General features: G+C 40.9%; 1 protein-coding gene across 2 annotated transcripts; it reads left to right on the forward strand.

Annotated features, from left to right (window-relative positions):
• The first annotated feature begins 3,093 nt into the window (after positions 1-3,093).
• Positions 3,094-13,890, forward strand: PTPDC1 (protein tyrosine phosphatase domain containing 1). Of its 2 annotated transcripts, none has more exons than XM_009874609.1 (9): positions 3,094-3,178; positions 5,863-6,034; positions 6,847-6,927; positions 7,123-7,241; positions 8,015-8,152; positions 9,526-10,727; positions 11,425-11,610; positions 12,884-12,994; positions 13,774-13,890. In XM_009874609.1, the coding sequence occupies exons 1-9, from the start codon at positions 3,094-3,096 to the stop codon at positions 13,888-13,890; spliced, it is 2,211 nt and encodes a 736-aa protein (XP_009872911.1). The 2 variants fall into 2 exon arrangements, with proteins under 2 accessions (XP_009872911.1, XP_009872910.1); XM_009874608.1 differs by lacking the exon at positions 3,094-3,178 and adding an exon at positions 5,118-5,342.
• The last annotated feature ends 336 nt before the right edge of the window (positions 13,891-14,226 follow it).

The following is a 14,226-nucleotide window of genomic DNA, read 5'->3' on the forward strand; positions in this document are numbered from 1 at the left end:
ATTTCCAGACTGGGAAGTACTAAAAAAGGACTCCTCCTTGTGACAAGGCAGAGCGATGCCTAAGCCAGCTGCGAATTTGCTGGCCCCGTGAGTAATTTGTTGAGTCCCTTCTGCAGCCTGCTGGTATGTCTCCCTTCTTTAGGTTCTTCCTTTATGTGTCTTCCCACCAGTTAGCAGTAGAACTTGCTCTGTTGGGAATCCCTGATCTCCCAGTTGTCCTGCTTGCTGTGTGGTGCTTTACTACTGGACCTGTAACTTTACAGAGGGTCATACTTCGATTCCAGAGGATGAGGAGAAGAGGCTGCTTCACTCCCTAAAAGAAAGTGGAAGCACAGGGTGACCTCACCTGTGAGAGTGCAGCGTGCCCATACTATTTACTCCCCCCAAAAAGTCCCCTCTGCATGTGTGAGGCAATGAGTAGGGCTCGACAGCTTTCGTGTTACCAACGAGTGAATCAATGGTGCAGGAAACAAAAAATATTGCGTCCTTTAGGTTAGGATTTGGTCTGCTCAAAAGTAGGAAAATAAAGCCCATCTCAGAATTACTTACAGACATCAAAACAAGTATAAAATCCGCCCCTGGAGGGAACCTCCCTAGGTGTCTTCCTCAGTGCTTGGCTTCTGATGGCACATGGTCATTTCGAGAGACCCCTGTTTCCTTGGGCAGTGTGCCATCTGCTTCAGTCAGACCACCAGCACAGACCTTATTTTTGCTGTGGTTGGGTTTCATTACCTGTGCTGTTTGCACACACTTGGTGACATCGCCTCTCATGATAAAATGTCAAGAGGTGGAACATCACCTGAGATGCCATTCCCGTTTCTTGAATTGGAAAACGGGGATTAGAGGGCCGGGTTCTTTGCTGTCATGGCGATAGGAATGCATGTCAGAGCTAAGGGAGCGGATCTGATTAAGGTGGGATCGTGATTGCTGTGGGGCATGTGACTGTACCCTGAGGCAGCTAATGAGGACCATGACCTGGAATGATGCTCCAGGCCTTTTTTTTTGCCTCTGGCATCTATCAACTGTTCTTGTGACGAACAAAATGCTGAAGAGGACCTTTTAAAAACTAAAATTAGCCAGTACGTAGAAGAATCAGGAATTTATTTATTTTATTTTTTATTTTTTTTAAACCCAAGCACTGTTTTTTTACTTCGGACACTCTTTTTATCTGGACAGGAATGTAATGCCCCTCTGTAGTAACCTCAACACAGAAATACTACTTCTTTCCCCGAATTCAGACATATCTGAGGGGGTGCAGTGTAGCTCTGTGATTTGTCACAATCTTAACTTTCTTTTCAGAAACCAGTACAAGGCAATTGCTCATGTCACTTGCACTGTGTGATTTAGAACACTCGCCAGGAAGTAAATTTAGCAGACTGAAAGGCATGCAGACATTTAAGTCGGTTGAAACTGCCTGGTTATACAGAACAGGAAATACGGATTTGGGCTATCTTCTGAAATAAAACTGAGGGAGGTGTAATTTGTTACACAGCAAATAAATGCGTTGTTAACTTCTGTAGTTTGGAACAGTCTTGCTAACGCTTTGTAATACTGGAGGTGTGTTATCTTTTGCATTAATCTCCGTCTCTCTCTGAGTTAAGAGCGCTTGTCAGCCTGTATTCTTCTTTCTTTTTTTTAAAAAGGAGAAGTTTTAATTTATAGAAATATCTCTACTTCATCACATTTTTTTTTCTACAAGGAAATAGGAAAACTAAGTCATACTGGTGGTGATTCTACTGTCTGTATGGTGAGACATGTCTTTATCAAATGCTGTTGTGTTGAGAACTTTCTGAGAAGTAGAAACCAACAATTTTTGTCAAATCGACTCTTCCTAGCTCTAAAAGGAATTTCTGGGGGTAAAAGAACATTATTTCCTCACTATGGAGTTTCCTCTGATCATGAAAGCCTTACTAATTTCAAAGTCCATAGGGAAATAAAACAGGTTTTAGGGCTTCTCCAGATAGAATGCATATATGCGAGTATTCCTGCCTGTTTATTAAAAGTTTGCCTTTTAAAAGTACAAAATGAGGAGGTCAGGTAGCTGAGTAGAAAATACTCCAGATAGCTCTTCAATCTTCATTAAGTTCCATCTTATTTCATATCCTTATTAATTTAGAAATGTGTTTCTGAGCATCACTGAAGGTTCAAAAGGCCTTCTGGCTTTTACAGACAAATGTAATTCTTATCTTTTTGAGGCAACTGATTGGGCAGTATTAAAGGATTCTTAATGTGTATGTGTGTTCCATTCCCACCTTCAAGCATCTTGAAAAGGACAGGACTACACTTTGTGGAATAAAATCCACTAGCATTGTAGGAAGAGTAATATATTCAAGTACATGGTATAAGACCTAAACGAATTGAATTCTATTGGAATCTGTTTAAATATTTACTTTAAAAAGCAGTTACGCAGAATTAAAGATAAAAGGCAGACGATGAACAGCAAGCAGTTAACACCATGCTTACACACAGCACAGGACTCTTACACCACCTAACTCCCACATTGTTTCTCTTCTCTTTTTAAGCAAATCTGCCTTGTAAACCACTTTTTATGTACCTGTAGCCTGATACTGGTTTTGGAGAATTTGGAACCCAAGCTTGTCTTTTCCGTAATGTTTCTGTAGTTCAGTCTTGTTAGAGGGGAGTCGTTGCACCCGTGACTTCAAACTTGCCCACAGACTGAAAACAAGAAGCAGAGGGAAGAGAGCAGCAGTGTATAGCTTGTGGACTGTGGATTTCAGTTTGAGATCTCTGCTTGTGTGTTTACTTCTAAGAATTTGAGAAAATCAGGATGGCATTACATGAAATGCTTTGTCCACATAAAACACGCCGTTATAAAGTCTGTAATCAGCCAAACCCTAGAGTTTGAACCACACAGCTGACTAACTTCTAATTGCTAAGACAGACAGGGAAGATGTGGAATTTTAAGAAAAGACATTTAAGCACACCAGAAAGAAAGTGCAGCCCAGGCCTGACTGCCCACATCTCGCCCTGGACAACTTTCTCACCAGGTGCTCAGCTTTTTTTGGTTTTTGCATTTTTGACCTTCTGCTATACATTTTCAGTGAACGTGTTGCTCTTTCTGCAGGTACTGCGATGGCTGCAGGAGTTTTGCTGCAAAATGAACTGCCGTATTCTTCGCTGATAGAGAGCTGTCAGTATCTTGCAAACATGAGTTCAGGTAATATTTTTTCTCTGTATGTCTCACTCATAAAAAGTGCTTGGAGCCAATCTGAAAACAAAATATTTTTCATAGAAAATTAGAAAACACGAAAATACTATTCCAAGTATAACAATGAAATGTCTACAACAAAACGAAACTGCGTTACTTGATCATCACACCACGATATGTTCATTATGTTGAGCTTTTCTGTAGCTTCCCTGTTGTCAGTGTGGGATTTTTGTGTTCAGAAGCTGCCTGGCTCTCTGAAAATATGAACATTCCTTCAGCAAAACTCCCCCTTCTCATAAAGTATTTAAACTCTGAGAGGATGTAGTTATTTTTTACTACTTTAGGTGAGTACTTGCAAATCCTGCTAGATTCAGTAAGAAGCTCATTTCTGGCTTCACTATCATTTGGTATATACTGAAGAAAAGATTCTGTGAAGAGAAAAAAAATTAAGATAAAAGAGTGATACAATTAATTGGAAAACATTTTTGATGTGTCTTGGATATAGGTAGCCCTGGAAATAGCCTTTTTCATCGCCTTTCTCTTCCACCCAACCCCCAAAATAGAAGCATGTTTATGTGTTTCCTCACCTCTTGATACTAGCTTGATTGTTGAATTAGAATAATCAGTTTTCAGGTGACAGCTAACAGAGTCAGCTTTAATGTTTTCCTTTTCTCACACAACATCACTACTGGTGGTTCAGGCCTAGTGTCTATAGCAAACCTCACCAGTTCTTGAAACTTGAGGTGCAGTCTTCAAAATTCAGTCACTCGATTCCTATTCAGCACCAAGAAGAAACAGTAGATTTTTGCATAGTGAATTTTTATCAGAAGAGAGCTTTCTCTCTTTTGCACATTCCTCTCTTAGAGTAACTGGTTTTGTAGTAGAGGAAGAAATGCTGCCGGAAGACCGTCTATATCTTGAAGGAAATGCAGTGGGATTAATTTGCTTCTTAAACAAAGTTACGGGCGGGCTTTCTCGATTTCCCCAGTCTTTAACGTGTAGCCTAATGCACAGTGGCATGACAGAAGTTTTTTATTTTAACATTGCCATAGTCTGTTCTACACATGGTTGCAGAAGAATTCTGTGCTTTGTGGAGTGTTGCAGTCTTTCTGGCCAGCTCATTCTCCTTCTTAGCATGCTGGGAGCAAAGTGGGAGGCAATTTGCCACCTAATATCTACCTTTAAAAGCCTAAAGCACTCAACTGGTACATCTCCTCCTCCTCCTCCTCCCCATAATCTGCTTTATCTCCGTCTGTAGGGCTAACAGCTTTGCTTAATAAAAAAGCCGTGCCCTGACAAAAAAAGAAGCCTTTTGTTTTGAATAACAAATTGTGTTTTGTTACAAGATATGAATGGTCCAGAGTGAACAGTCAACAATTCATCATGTACTGAACCGTTTCTGTAGGAACACAGTAATCCCAATTATTACAGAGCTAATGATGCATTTTGGAGCAACTAAGTGGAGGAGGAGAGGTGGTTGTGGAACGTTAAACCAAGAGGTGGGGGAGTATAATGTACTTACAGATTTCTCGGGAAGCAGCGCCTGCAGCTACATTTTTGATTGTTCTTTTGAATCTGGTATTCTGTGCCGTGGTAGCAAGTCCTGACGGCGTGTTATTTACAACTCACTAAAATGCTCCCCTTGTTAGTGGAAAATGTTTTGCTTGTCTCCTAGCCCATTTTCAAAACGGATCCGCTCAAAATGCAATTATTTTCCTCCGGCAGTGGAACGGTTTGTCCCAAACAAGCTCCATTCCCATAGGGAAGGGAGCAGCCCCAAGGATCGCTGGCAGCAGCGCCTTCATTGTTAGTTGCTATGGAGACAGCTCAGCCCATGCTGACGAGCTGCTGGAGCCCGCAGAAGGATGCACAGCTCTCCACAACTTCGGCACTGAGCAGTTTAGCTTCTCCTCGGCGTCCTCAGCGGCTTTCCTAGACGGTCACCGGGGCTGGTCAGTCATGCAGGGTTCACCCCGAAGGCGGTCGGCGGTCAGTATCTTTAGCAACTTTTTCCAGGGTCGGAGGCATTCTTCCTCTGATCCGCTTCTTCGAGTGATCCAGAGGCGCCGGAGCTCGGCTGTAGAGGTACTCTCGTCATCGACTCGCCGGGTTATGGTGGCAGTATCATCTCTGAGCCCAGAGGAGCTGGACGCAACTTTTCCTGAAAAAAAAAGTAAAGTACTTCTCATTAAGACTGTTGGTTATTTTCTTGGTATATTACATCAATATACTTTTGTTCTGTTAACCGTGTTCTGTATATATGCACAAAATACTATGGTTTAAGTTTTTTCCTGTGTTTTGTTTGCTGATTCCTTATTCAAGGATTAATATATGCTTTTCACTCTAACAGCTCAGTTACAAAGATCAAATAAAATAGAGCACACGTTCACACATACACCAGGTATATGGCTTAAGTATTTTCGATTTCAGGTGGAAGAGGACCGTGACTGTTTTTTTTTCCCTCTTGCAAAGGATATCACACACCTCTAACCTCATCAGAAGAAATGACTTCTTCACTAATGCAACCAAATTTTCCACCTTGGAATCCTTACTTTAAGCCTGTGTTGAGAAATGAGCCTTAAATATATATTCCATGTATTTACTCTGTCATCGATCTAAGGTCAAACAGATACTTTTAAGGTGGCCGTGAATTCCTGAGCTTCCTTTACAGATTGGTTTTGCTTGTCTTCTAGGAAGTTCGAGGCGTCCAACAGCAAAATACACGAAAGTCGGGGAGCGCCTTCGCCATGTCATTCCTGGTCACATGCAATGCTCAATGGCTTGTGGTGGCCGTGCTTGCAAGTACGAAAACCCAGCTCGGTGGAGTGACCAGGAGCAAGCCATTAAAGGGCTCTACTCGTCTTGGTAAGCAGCAGCATTTCTTCTGCATGGATGGTATTTCTTAAAAGAGAGAATTCAAAGGGGAAGAGTGAGGTCTTTAAAAACTGACTACTGCTAAGTTTGTAAAAAACATAGTGATAGCTCGATTGAGAATTGCAACTTAACAGTAAACCATAATGGCCATGGTACAGAGCCCAGTAAAATAATGAAAGATTTCTGTCGACTGCTGAAAAGTTTGTCTCAGATCCAAAAGCATAAATACATATCTGTCACACATTACAAAAAAAAAAGTTATTGTAGGTTATAGACAGGTCTTGCTAAGGTTTAAAACCTGTTTAAAAATCAAAATGGTTTAAAATGAAAATGTGTTTGTGATAGAATTTTACAGTAAAAACAGTACCTGTAGCTGAAATAACAGAAGGTGTGTGTTCATACTCATGTGCAGGAATATTCACATGTAATATGTCTTTACTCTTAGTGTTGGTTTGAGTTTTTTGGGGGTTGGAGTTTTTTGGTTTTTTTTAGTAACAGCAAATACTTTGCAAACTTTAAGAGGCCAAACAGAGATCTGAATCTAGTCAAAGGAATTTTTTTATATGTTCACTGGCTTTGCATTTAAACAGTCTTGGTCTTTTGACATGTTGTACCTGTATCGGCTTAAAAAGATCTCTCACTGACGCTATACGACACTAGAATTCTTGGGAAGATCATTTCTAGTTAATCAGCAAGGCATTTTGTCTGTCTTGAATATAACATAGTTATCTTATTCTGGTATATTCATACTCAGGAAATTATTAGTAACAACATAATTATTATCTACTTTTCTAATTTCTCAGGATAACAGATAACATACTGGCTATGGCTCGACCCTCAACAGAATTAATTGAAAAGTACAACATTATTGAACAGTTTGAAAGGTAACAAATTTGGTCATGATTTACTGTGGATATTACTAATGTTATTCCTGATGGATTTTTTGTTTCAACATAGATTTGGGGTTTTGATAAAGATCCTTTCATTTTAACACTAAGACTAAATACGCGTTTCGGAAAATAAGGGGTAATGAGATTTTGGCTGCGTATAATTCTTGACTCATCTATTCCTTCCTTAAGATGTGACATAAAAACCGTAATTAACCTTCAGCGTCCTGGGGAGCATGCGAGCTGTGGGAATCCGCTGGAACAGGAAAGCGGCTTCACCTACCTTCCTGAAGCTTTTATGGAGGCTGGAAGTAAGATCACTCCTGCTGTTGCTCCACATTAATTATTGATTTGGGCACTTAGAGATATTTTTACTTGAATTCTTGCACGTCCAAAGCAGCTGTGTGCGAAATGCTGCACAAAATGGGATGTAAACGCAAACCTTGGCAAATATAATCAAGAGCGAAGAGCACGTTACTGAGAATCATATATATGTAGAGTGAGGGGTTATTATGGTCAAGTGTTTAGAGTAAAGGAAGGACAACAGGTAGTTAAAGTTTCATTGGGTTTTTTTCTGAGTTCACAGATACATAAAACATGAATGGAGTTTCAAGTTTGGATGCAATTCATATTTTCTTCTGTAGGCTGTAAAAGGTTATTTCATTTGAGGATGTATGCGTTGATTGGTTTTTTATTGTGATATTGCAGTGAGGTGGAAGTGCGTCTCTTTAAGAAGGAGCTTTTGACTGAGGAAGTGCTTTTATTTCTAAAGCGAAGTTACCATCTACCTATGTGTAGCTCAGTAATTTTTATGTGAATCACTCAGTTTTGCTATAGCTTTTACATTCTAGCTGAACTTTAGCTTGGCAAATCTTCACTAGCTTTGTCTTTTTATCGAGTCTTAATAACAAGCATGCACGGAAATGGGAAAAGAATACCTTGCAAACAATATGTAGTCAGATTATAAGATCTGTTATGCAGCTTAGTACTATCGTTTCATATTAGTTATCTTGTCTTCTGCCTGGAGTGCTGAAAATTTAGCATCAGGTACGGCAGCAAATAACTTTCTCTCTCTTTATTTTAGTTTATTTTTATAATTTCGGATGGAAGGATTATGGAGTGGCATCTCTCACTACGATACTCGATATGGTAAAAGTCATGGCTTTTGCCCTGCAGGAAGGGAGGGTAGCTGTTCATTGTCACGCAGGACTTGGTCGGACAGGTATGTGCTCTCCTGCAAGATCAACAGAATTGTTTTTCTAAAAAGGCAAAACAGTCTCTGGTTATAAATGACTAATAATTTGTGTGGATTCTGTGTAACTGCAAGACACGCCTTTATAAAATGTTTAAAAACACTTAACGAATTTGTGAAAATTATCTGAATGGTTAGAGGAGATCGGTTTTAGTATATTAAAACCGGAAACCTGTAAGCTTAGAAAGTTTTCAAATCCATAGAATAATTCCCTGTTGCATTCAAATGGCACAGCTTCTTTTTGAGGGGAAGACTTCACCTAGTACACTTGCATTGTCCCAGTCTTTATTACATGTTTACAAACCTGCTACTCATTGTTAGACCAGGTAGATTTGGTGGAGCAGCTAAAATGTCAAGTTCAAGGCCTTTTTGCCCGTGTCCTTCTTCTAAAAGCCGTCATTGCTGCTGTGTTCGCAAACGATGGAACTTTTGGAGATGCTGTGGTGAGAAACGGGCTCTCACTGAAAGCGTAGGGAGAGTGGGTTTACTACCTCCTGGCCCCACAAATGCAGCTGCACTTAGGTAACAGCATCCCGTGTGGCTGGAAAGCTGCTGGGCAGAAAAGGACCTGGGGCTGCTGGTGGACGTGAGCCGGCACTGAGCCAAGGTGCTTGAGAAGGCCAAATGACATCCTGACCTGGATCAGGAATAGCATGGCCAGCAGGAGTAGGGCAGGGATTGTTCCCTGTGCTTGGCACTTGGTGAAGCCACGTCTTGAATCCTGTGTTCAGTTTTGGTCGCAGCGATACAAGGAAGACATGGAGGTGCTGGAGCGGGTCCAGAGAAGGGCATTGAAGCTGATGGGAGGTCTGGAGGACAAGTTTTATGAGGGATGGCTGAGGGAACTGGGGTTGTTTACCCTTGAGAAGAGGAGGCTGAGGGGAGTCCTCCTCGCTCTCTACAAGTTCATGAAAGGAGGTTGTATTGAGGTGGATGTTGGTGTGTTTTCCCGAGTAACAAGCAATAGGACGAGAGGAAGTGGCCTCTAGTTGCACCAGGGGAGGTTTAGATTGGATCTTAGGAAAAATTTCTGTACTGGCAGAGTGGTGAAGCGTTGGACCAGGCTGCCCAGGGCAGTGGTGAAGTCACCATCCCTGGAGGTGTTCCGAAAACATACAGACATGGCTCTTCAGAACATGGTTTGGTGGTTATGGTTCTGCTGGGCTGACGGTTGGACCTGATGGTCTTGGAGGTCTTTTCCAACCTTCATAATTCTATGATTCTATGTCATAGAGTGCGTAAGCCTGTATCTTAACTTCTATTCATTTGTGCCCTGTACTTCTACTGAGTATTTATGTTAGTCTGATTGTTCTTCCTCTAATGCTTGTCTTCGTATTTTCCAGGAGTTCTAATAGCTTGCTACTTAGTTTTTGCGACAAGAATGAGTGCCGACCAAGCAATTCTTTTCGTCAGAGCCAAAAGGCCTAATTCAATTCAGACTCGAGGGCAGTTGTTGTGCATCAGAGAATTCACTCAGTTTTTGGTTCCGCTGAGAAACGTATTTGCGTGCTGCGAGCCCAAGGCACATAGAGTGACTCTGTCCCAGTACCTGACCCGTCAGAGACATCTGCTCCACGGCTATGAGAGTAGGCATCTCAAACACGTGCCAAAACTTATTCATCTGGTGTGCAAGCTGTTGCTCGACTTGGCCGAAAACAGACAAGTGATAGCAGCGGAGTTGTTGGATATACCGGATCTCTCAGCTGAAATCGAGGAGACTGTTTCTCAGCTGGTGTCCACGCAGCTGGATAGCGAACTCTCGAGGCAGGACAGTGACACGTCAGACTCCTCCCACACCCACTCATCCACTTTTGAGAACCAAGATTCCTTTTTCTCCATGGGACATGAATGTGATCCTCTTTGGAAAAGAAGCAATGTCGAATGCCTTCAGCCTCTTACTCATCTGAAAAGGCGTCTGAGCTATAGTGACTCAGATTTAAGGAGAACGGAGTTTTCGTTAGAACAAGGAGAGACTGCGTGGACTGTACCTACTCAGATATTAGCGTGCAGCAAACATAAGCAGAACAGTGGTGAGGAATGTTCTGCCGCAGGCGAACAAAACCCACAGTTGGATTTAAACAAAGAAGCCTTAGTACGTAACACGTGCATGTTCTGGAGTCAAGGTAAATTTAATTTGGATAGACGGAAAGATGGATCCTCGCTTTATCACAGAAGGAACTCTACCAAAGAAGTACAACGCAGCAGAACCTTTTCGTCAGGTCTAGCATCAATGCACAATACCAGGGAACCTGGAACACCAAGGCATCATTTTGCCAATGAGATCGCTCATAGAAAAAGCCACAAAACTAATACATATGGCAGGAGAGTCTCAGAGAACTCTGATTCTTCGTCGTCTTCCACAGCGAAGTTTTCCATTGGATGTGAAAGCCAAGGTAGCAAAGATGTGACAGAGTCAATTCCACACATTGTTCTGCAGTCAGAATTAAGTTTGGAAGCCCGAAGAGTTTTGGCAGCAAAAGCGCTTGCAGATATAAATGAATTTCTGGGAGAGGATGAAGTGAAGCAGAAAGTCGAAATGTGGCAGGTAAATTTTAAACTTGATTCAGTGTTACGGGCTCTGCATGTTCCACTTAGGTTAATTCCTGGAATGGCTAAAATGCCACCGTGTCCTTTGAAAGGGCACGCTGGGCCACTGGTTTGTACTGTGGTTCAGTAAATGATTGTATATGTCAGTTTGGAAGATTTCTTTCAAAAGCAACAACACGCCCTCTGGAAGGAGGTTAGAAAATTTTTTCCGGGTGTGTTGATTCATTTTGCTAACGAATGAAAATGGATGCAGTTATCTCTGGTGGTAGCTTGGCTGCTAGTAGCATAAAAGTACCACAGGTTTTAAGGTAAAGCTGTATTGGTTTTAGTCAGTGTGTTCTCAGAACTAATCGGAGGATTCTTGGTGTAAAAGTGGAAGAATTTACTAGAAGCTTAACTGCTTAGCCTCAAAACCAAGTCTTCCTAGCAACATTTGCTTTGAAGTTTTATGTATTCTGGTGGCTAATTGGGAGCTGCAGTTTTTTGTCATCCTTCTGTTTTAAAGAATCACTTGTATTACTGCGGGTTAATGCTGATGCTTTGGAAAAAAAAATAGAATTACTTTATTCCTAACTCTTAAGTCTCTCTATTTTGTTGAAATATAAGCAGGCAAGCACTGCTATAACCAGAGAGGATGTTGGCAGAAGTAAATAGGTGACACATTTTCAGCGTCATTTTGTTTTGTTTTTTTTAAGAAAGAACTGAATTCTCGAGATGGAGCTTGGGATAAAATATGTACCGAGAGAGATCCTTTTATCCTCTGTAGCTTGATGTGGTCCTGGGTAGAGCAGCTGAAAGAACCGGTGTTATCCCAAGATGATATCGACATGCTGGCAAAAAAATGCACAGAATCAGAGGATGCACTTTGCTTATTGAGAAAGGTAGATATATGTGTCCATTCTTTCTTTCACTGCCAAGTACATTTTGTTAATATGTGATGAACTATTTGTTTATGGCCTTTAGGCAAGGGAATTACACTTTAAAGAGGCAGTCTCTTTAAAGATCAGCATGGGGATTATTTTGGCATTCAATAGTATGAGTTGTAATCGATACTAGGAGGATGAATATTATAAGGAAAATACCAGATACTGTCTTGGAGTGCCGTTCAGTAGACATTCGTCTTCAGTGTATTTCCCTGCAGTTTGAGACCCAGGGGCAAAGTTGAGAAACCTAATGTCACATCTGCCAGCTGTGCTTAGTGGTTGTCATATTTTCTCTGCAAACATCTTAACCCATCAGCTTTGGGAGGACTGGGGCAAGGAAGAGGAAGAATTTGCCAATTCAAGGAGTCAGAAGCTGGGCCACATTCTTCTACATAAGTCAGACCTGTGGCCATCTGTATTCTGAAATGCCTATGAAAAACAGGTACTTGTGATCCAAACCATTTAATTGTGCTTTCCTTAAAGGGCTAGATGCAAGGTAAATTAAAAAAAAAAAAAAAAGTAAAATTGTCTATTCTTGATCTCTTAATTACACAAATTAATTTCCGAATTCTTTGGGAATTCTTTGTTATGAAGAAAATAGGGCCCTTTTCAACAGCCTCCAGATATCAAGAATACAGCTCCTAATCAACAGGTGGTCAGAGCTTTATGTGCAGTCACCATCTTCATGACATGACATTTAGAATTCTCAAGTTCATCTAAAAACATCACGTTTCTTCCTGAAGCATTCTTCTGCTCTATCAGAGTTTTAATTTTCTATTTATATTAAATAAAAAAAACCCTTGCTTGTCACTTGTTCTAAATGAATGGGAAAGGAATAGCACATTAGCTGGAGAAAGAGCCTTAAACCTGAATGACATTTTTGGCAGAAAAGATCAAATCTCGCTTTTTCTGTGCCAGTTCCCACGAATACTGTTGTTTGTTTAGGGTACATTGAAAAATAAGTCTCCAGATGCATGCCTGATCTCCTAGAAATGTCCAGAGCAGTTTGTGGCACACTGCAGGGGAAGAGTTTCTCTCATCACGACTAAAAGATGATGTAGAAGCTTTTGAGGCTTGCGAAGATTCCCTCACTGACTCCTGCACCTGAAGGTTTCATTACAGGAAGACACAGCCTGACATTTAAACACCACTTAATGAAAGCTGGAAGTTAAATGTTATTCATGAAAATCTTTCTTCTCATCAGCTGCTCGCTGTTCCTTTTACCCACCAGGAGCAGTGTCAGACTATCCTTTGTATTTTACACTGTGTGGTGAGCTTGCAAACGCTACCAGCCGATGTGGAGGAGGCCTTACTTGCTCGAGCTATTAAAGCTTTCACTAAGGCAAGTAACCTTTTGTATTCATCTGTTTTAAATCATGAAGGGTGGGTCAACAGATCAGGCCTCTGTGAGAAAAGTTGCAGTAATTCTTCCACATAATGGTGTGCTTGTGCTTATCTGTTTCAGAGTTTACATTTTATAATTATCAGCTACATAAAGGGTAGGAAGTATTAAATTGTGGCCCTACAGCCTTAATCTTTTAGTCTCATTTTTCTGCTTCTAGATCACGGTCAATTCGTGGACTTGTTCAAAAAAAGATAGTTTTTCAGTGATGAGAATGAGTCACTGGCAGTAGTTTACCAAAGGTTTCGGTAGATTCTGTGCTACTTGGAGTCTTTCTGTCAGGTTCAATCACATTCTGAAATTGTCTTGCAATTCAGTTATGTTTCAGACCTTTAATATAGGATGTGTGTCAATAACTTGTGTCTTTTGGAGTCACTTAATAACAGTGACAGGTTAAGCTTGCTGTTGCTCATTGCAGAGCTGCTGTCTTAGATTCAGCAGGTGAAGTTATTTGAACAGAATGTTTGCTGAACTGCTTCCTAATCCCTTGACAATCTACAGACATGTCGCCTGTTAAAACAGTTGTGACACTTCTCCTGCTCGTTTGTTTTAATGCCTAGTCAGCATACAATTCAAAACACTCCATCGGGAAAGAGAGACTTGCTTTGATAAATCCTAAAACTGGGTTGTTGTTTTTTTTAAAATGTTGGTTGTCTACTCTGTATTTTGCTGTGCAATATCTATTTAACAACTAATCTTCAATCTCTCCCCTTTATTAGACAAGCTTCGATTCTGAAAATGGACCATACGTTTACAGTACCTTGAAACAAGTATTTAAACAAACACTGGAAGAGAAGAGAAGGAAGCTTAAGGAAGGAAGAGAGAATCCCTCCTGATTACTGCACAGCCATGTTGAAGAATTAGATGGGCCTACCAAGTTATTTTGCATTTTCCAGTTACTGTACTTTGTGCTCTCTGGCATGATTTACCTAATTTTAGGTACCAGTAGTTATTAACAAAACATTTTTGGTTTTTTAGAAGGAGTTTTAGTGACAGTTGCTCTGTTGGCAGAGTTCCAAAGAACAGCTCCTGTGTGACTGTACTGTAGCATTCGGTTTCAGGTACTCTGCTTTTTACATTGTGAACTCTTCTCTTGTTTTCACAGGTATTTATTGATCTAGAAACCTCTGTAATTTGCAGGCAACGTGATTTTCGGGTTACACAGCTGCCAT

This window comes from Apaloderma vittatum, unplaced genomic scaffold, assembly GCF_000703405.1.
Source record: "Apaloderma vittatum isolate BGI_N311 unplaced genomic scaffold, ASM70340v1 scaffold198, whole genome shotgun sequence".
Taxonomy (NCBI): Eukaryota; Metazoa; Chordata; class Aves; order Trogoniformes; family Trogonidae; genus Apaloderma; species Apaloderma vittatum.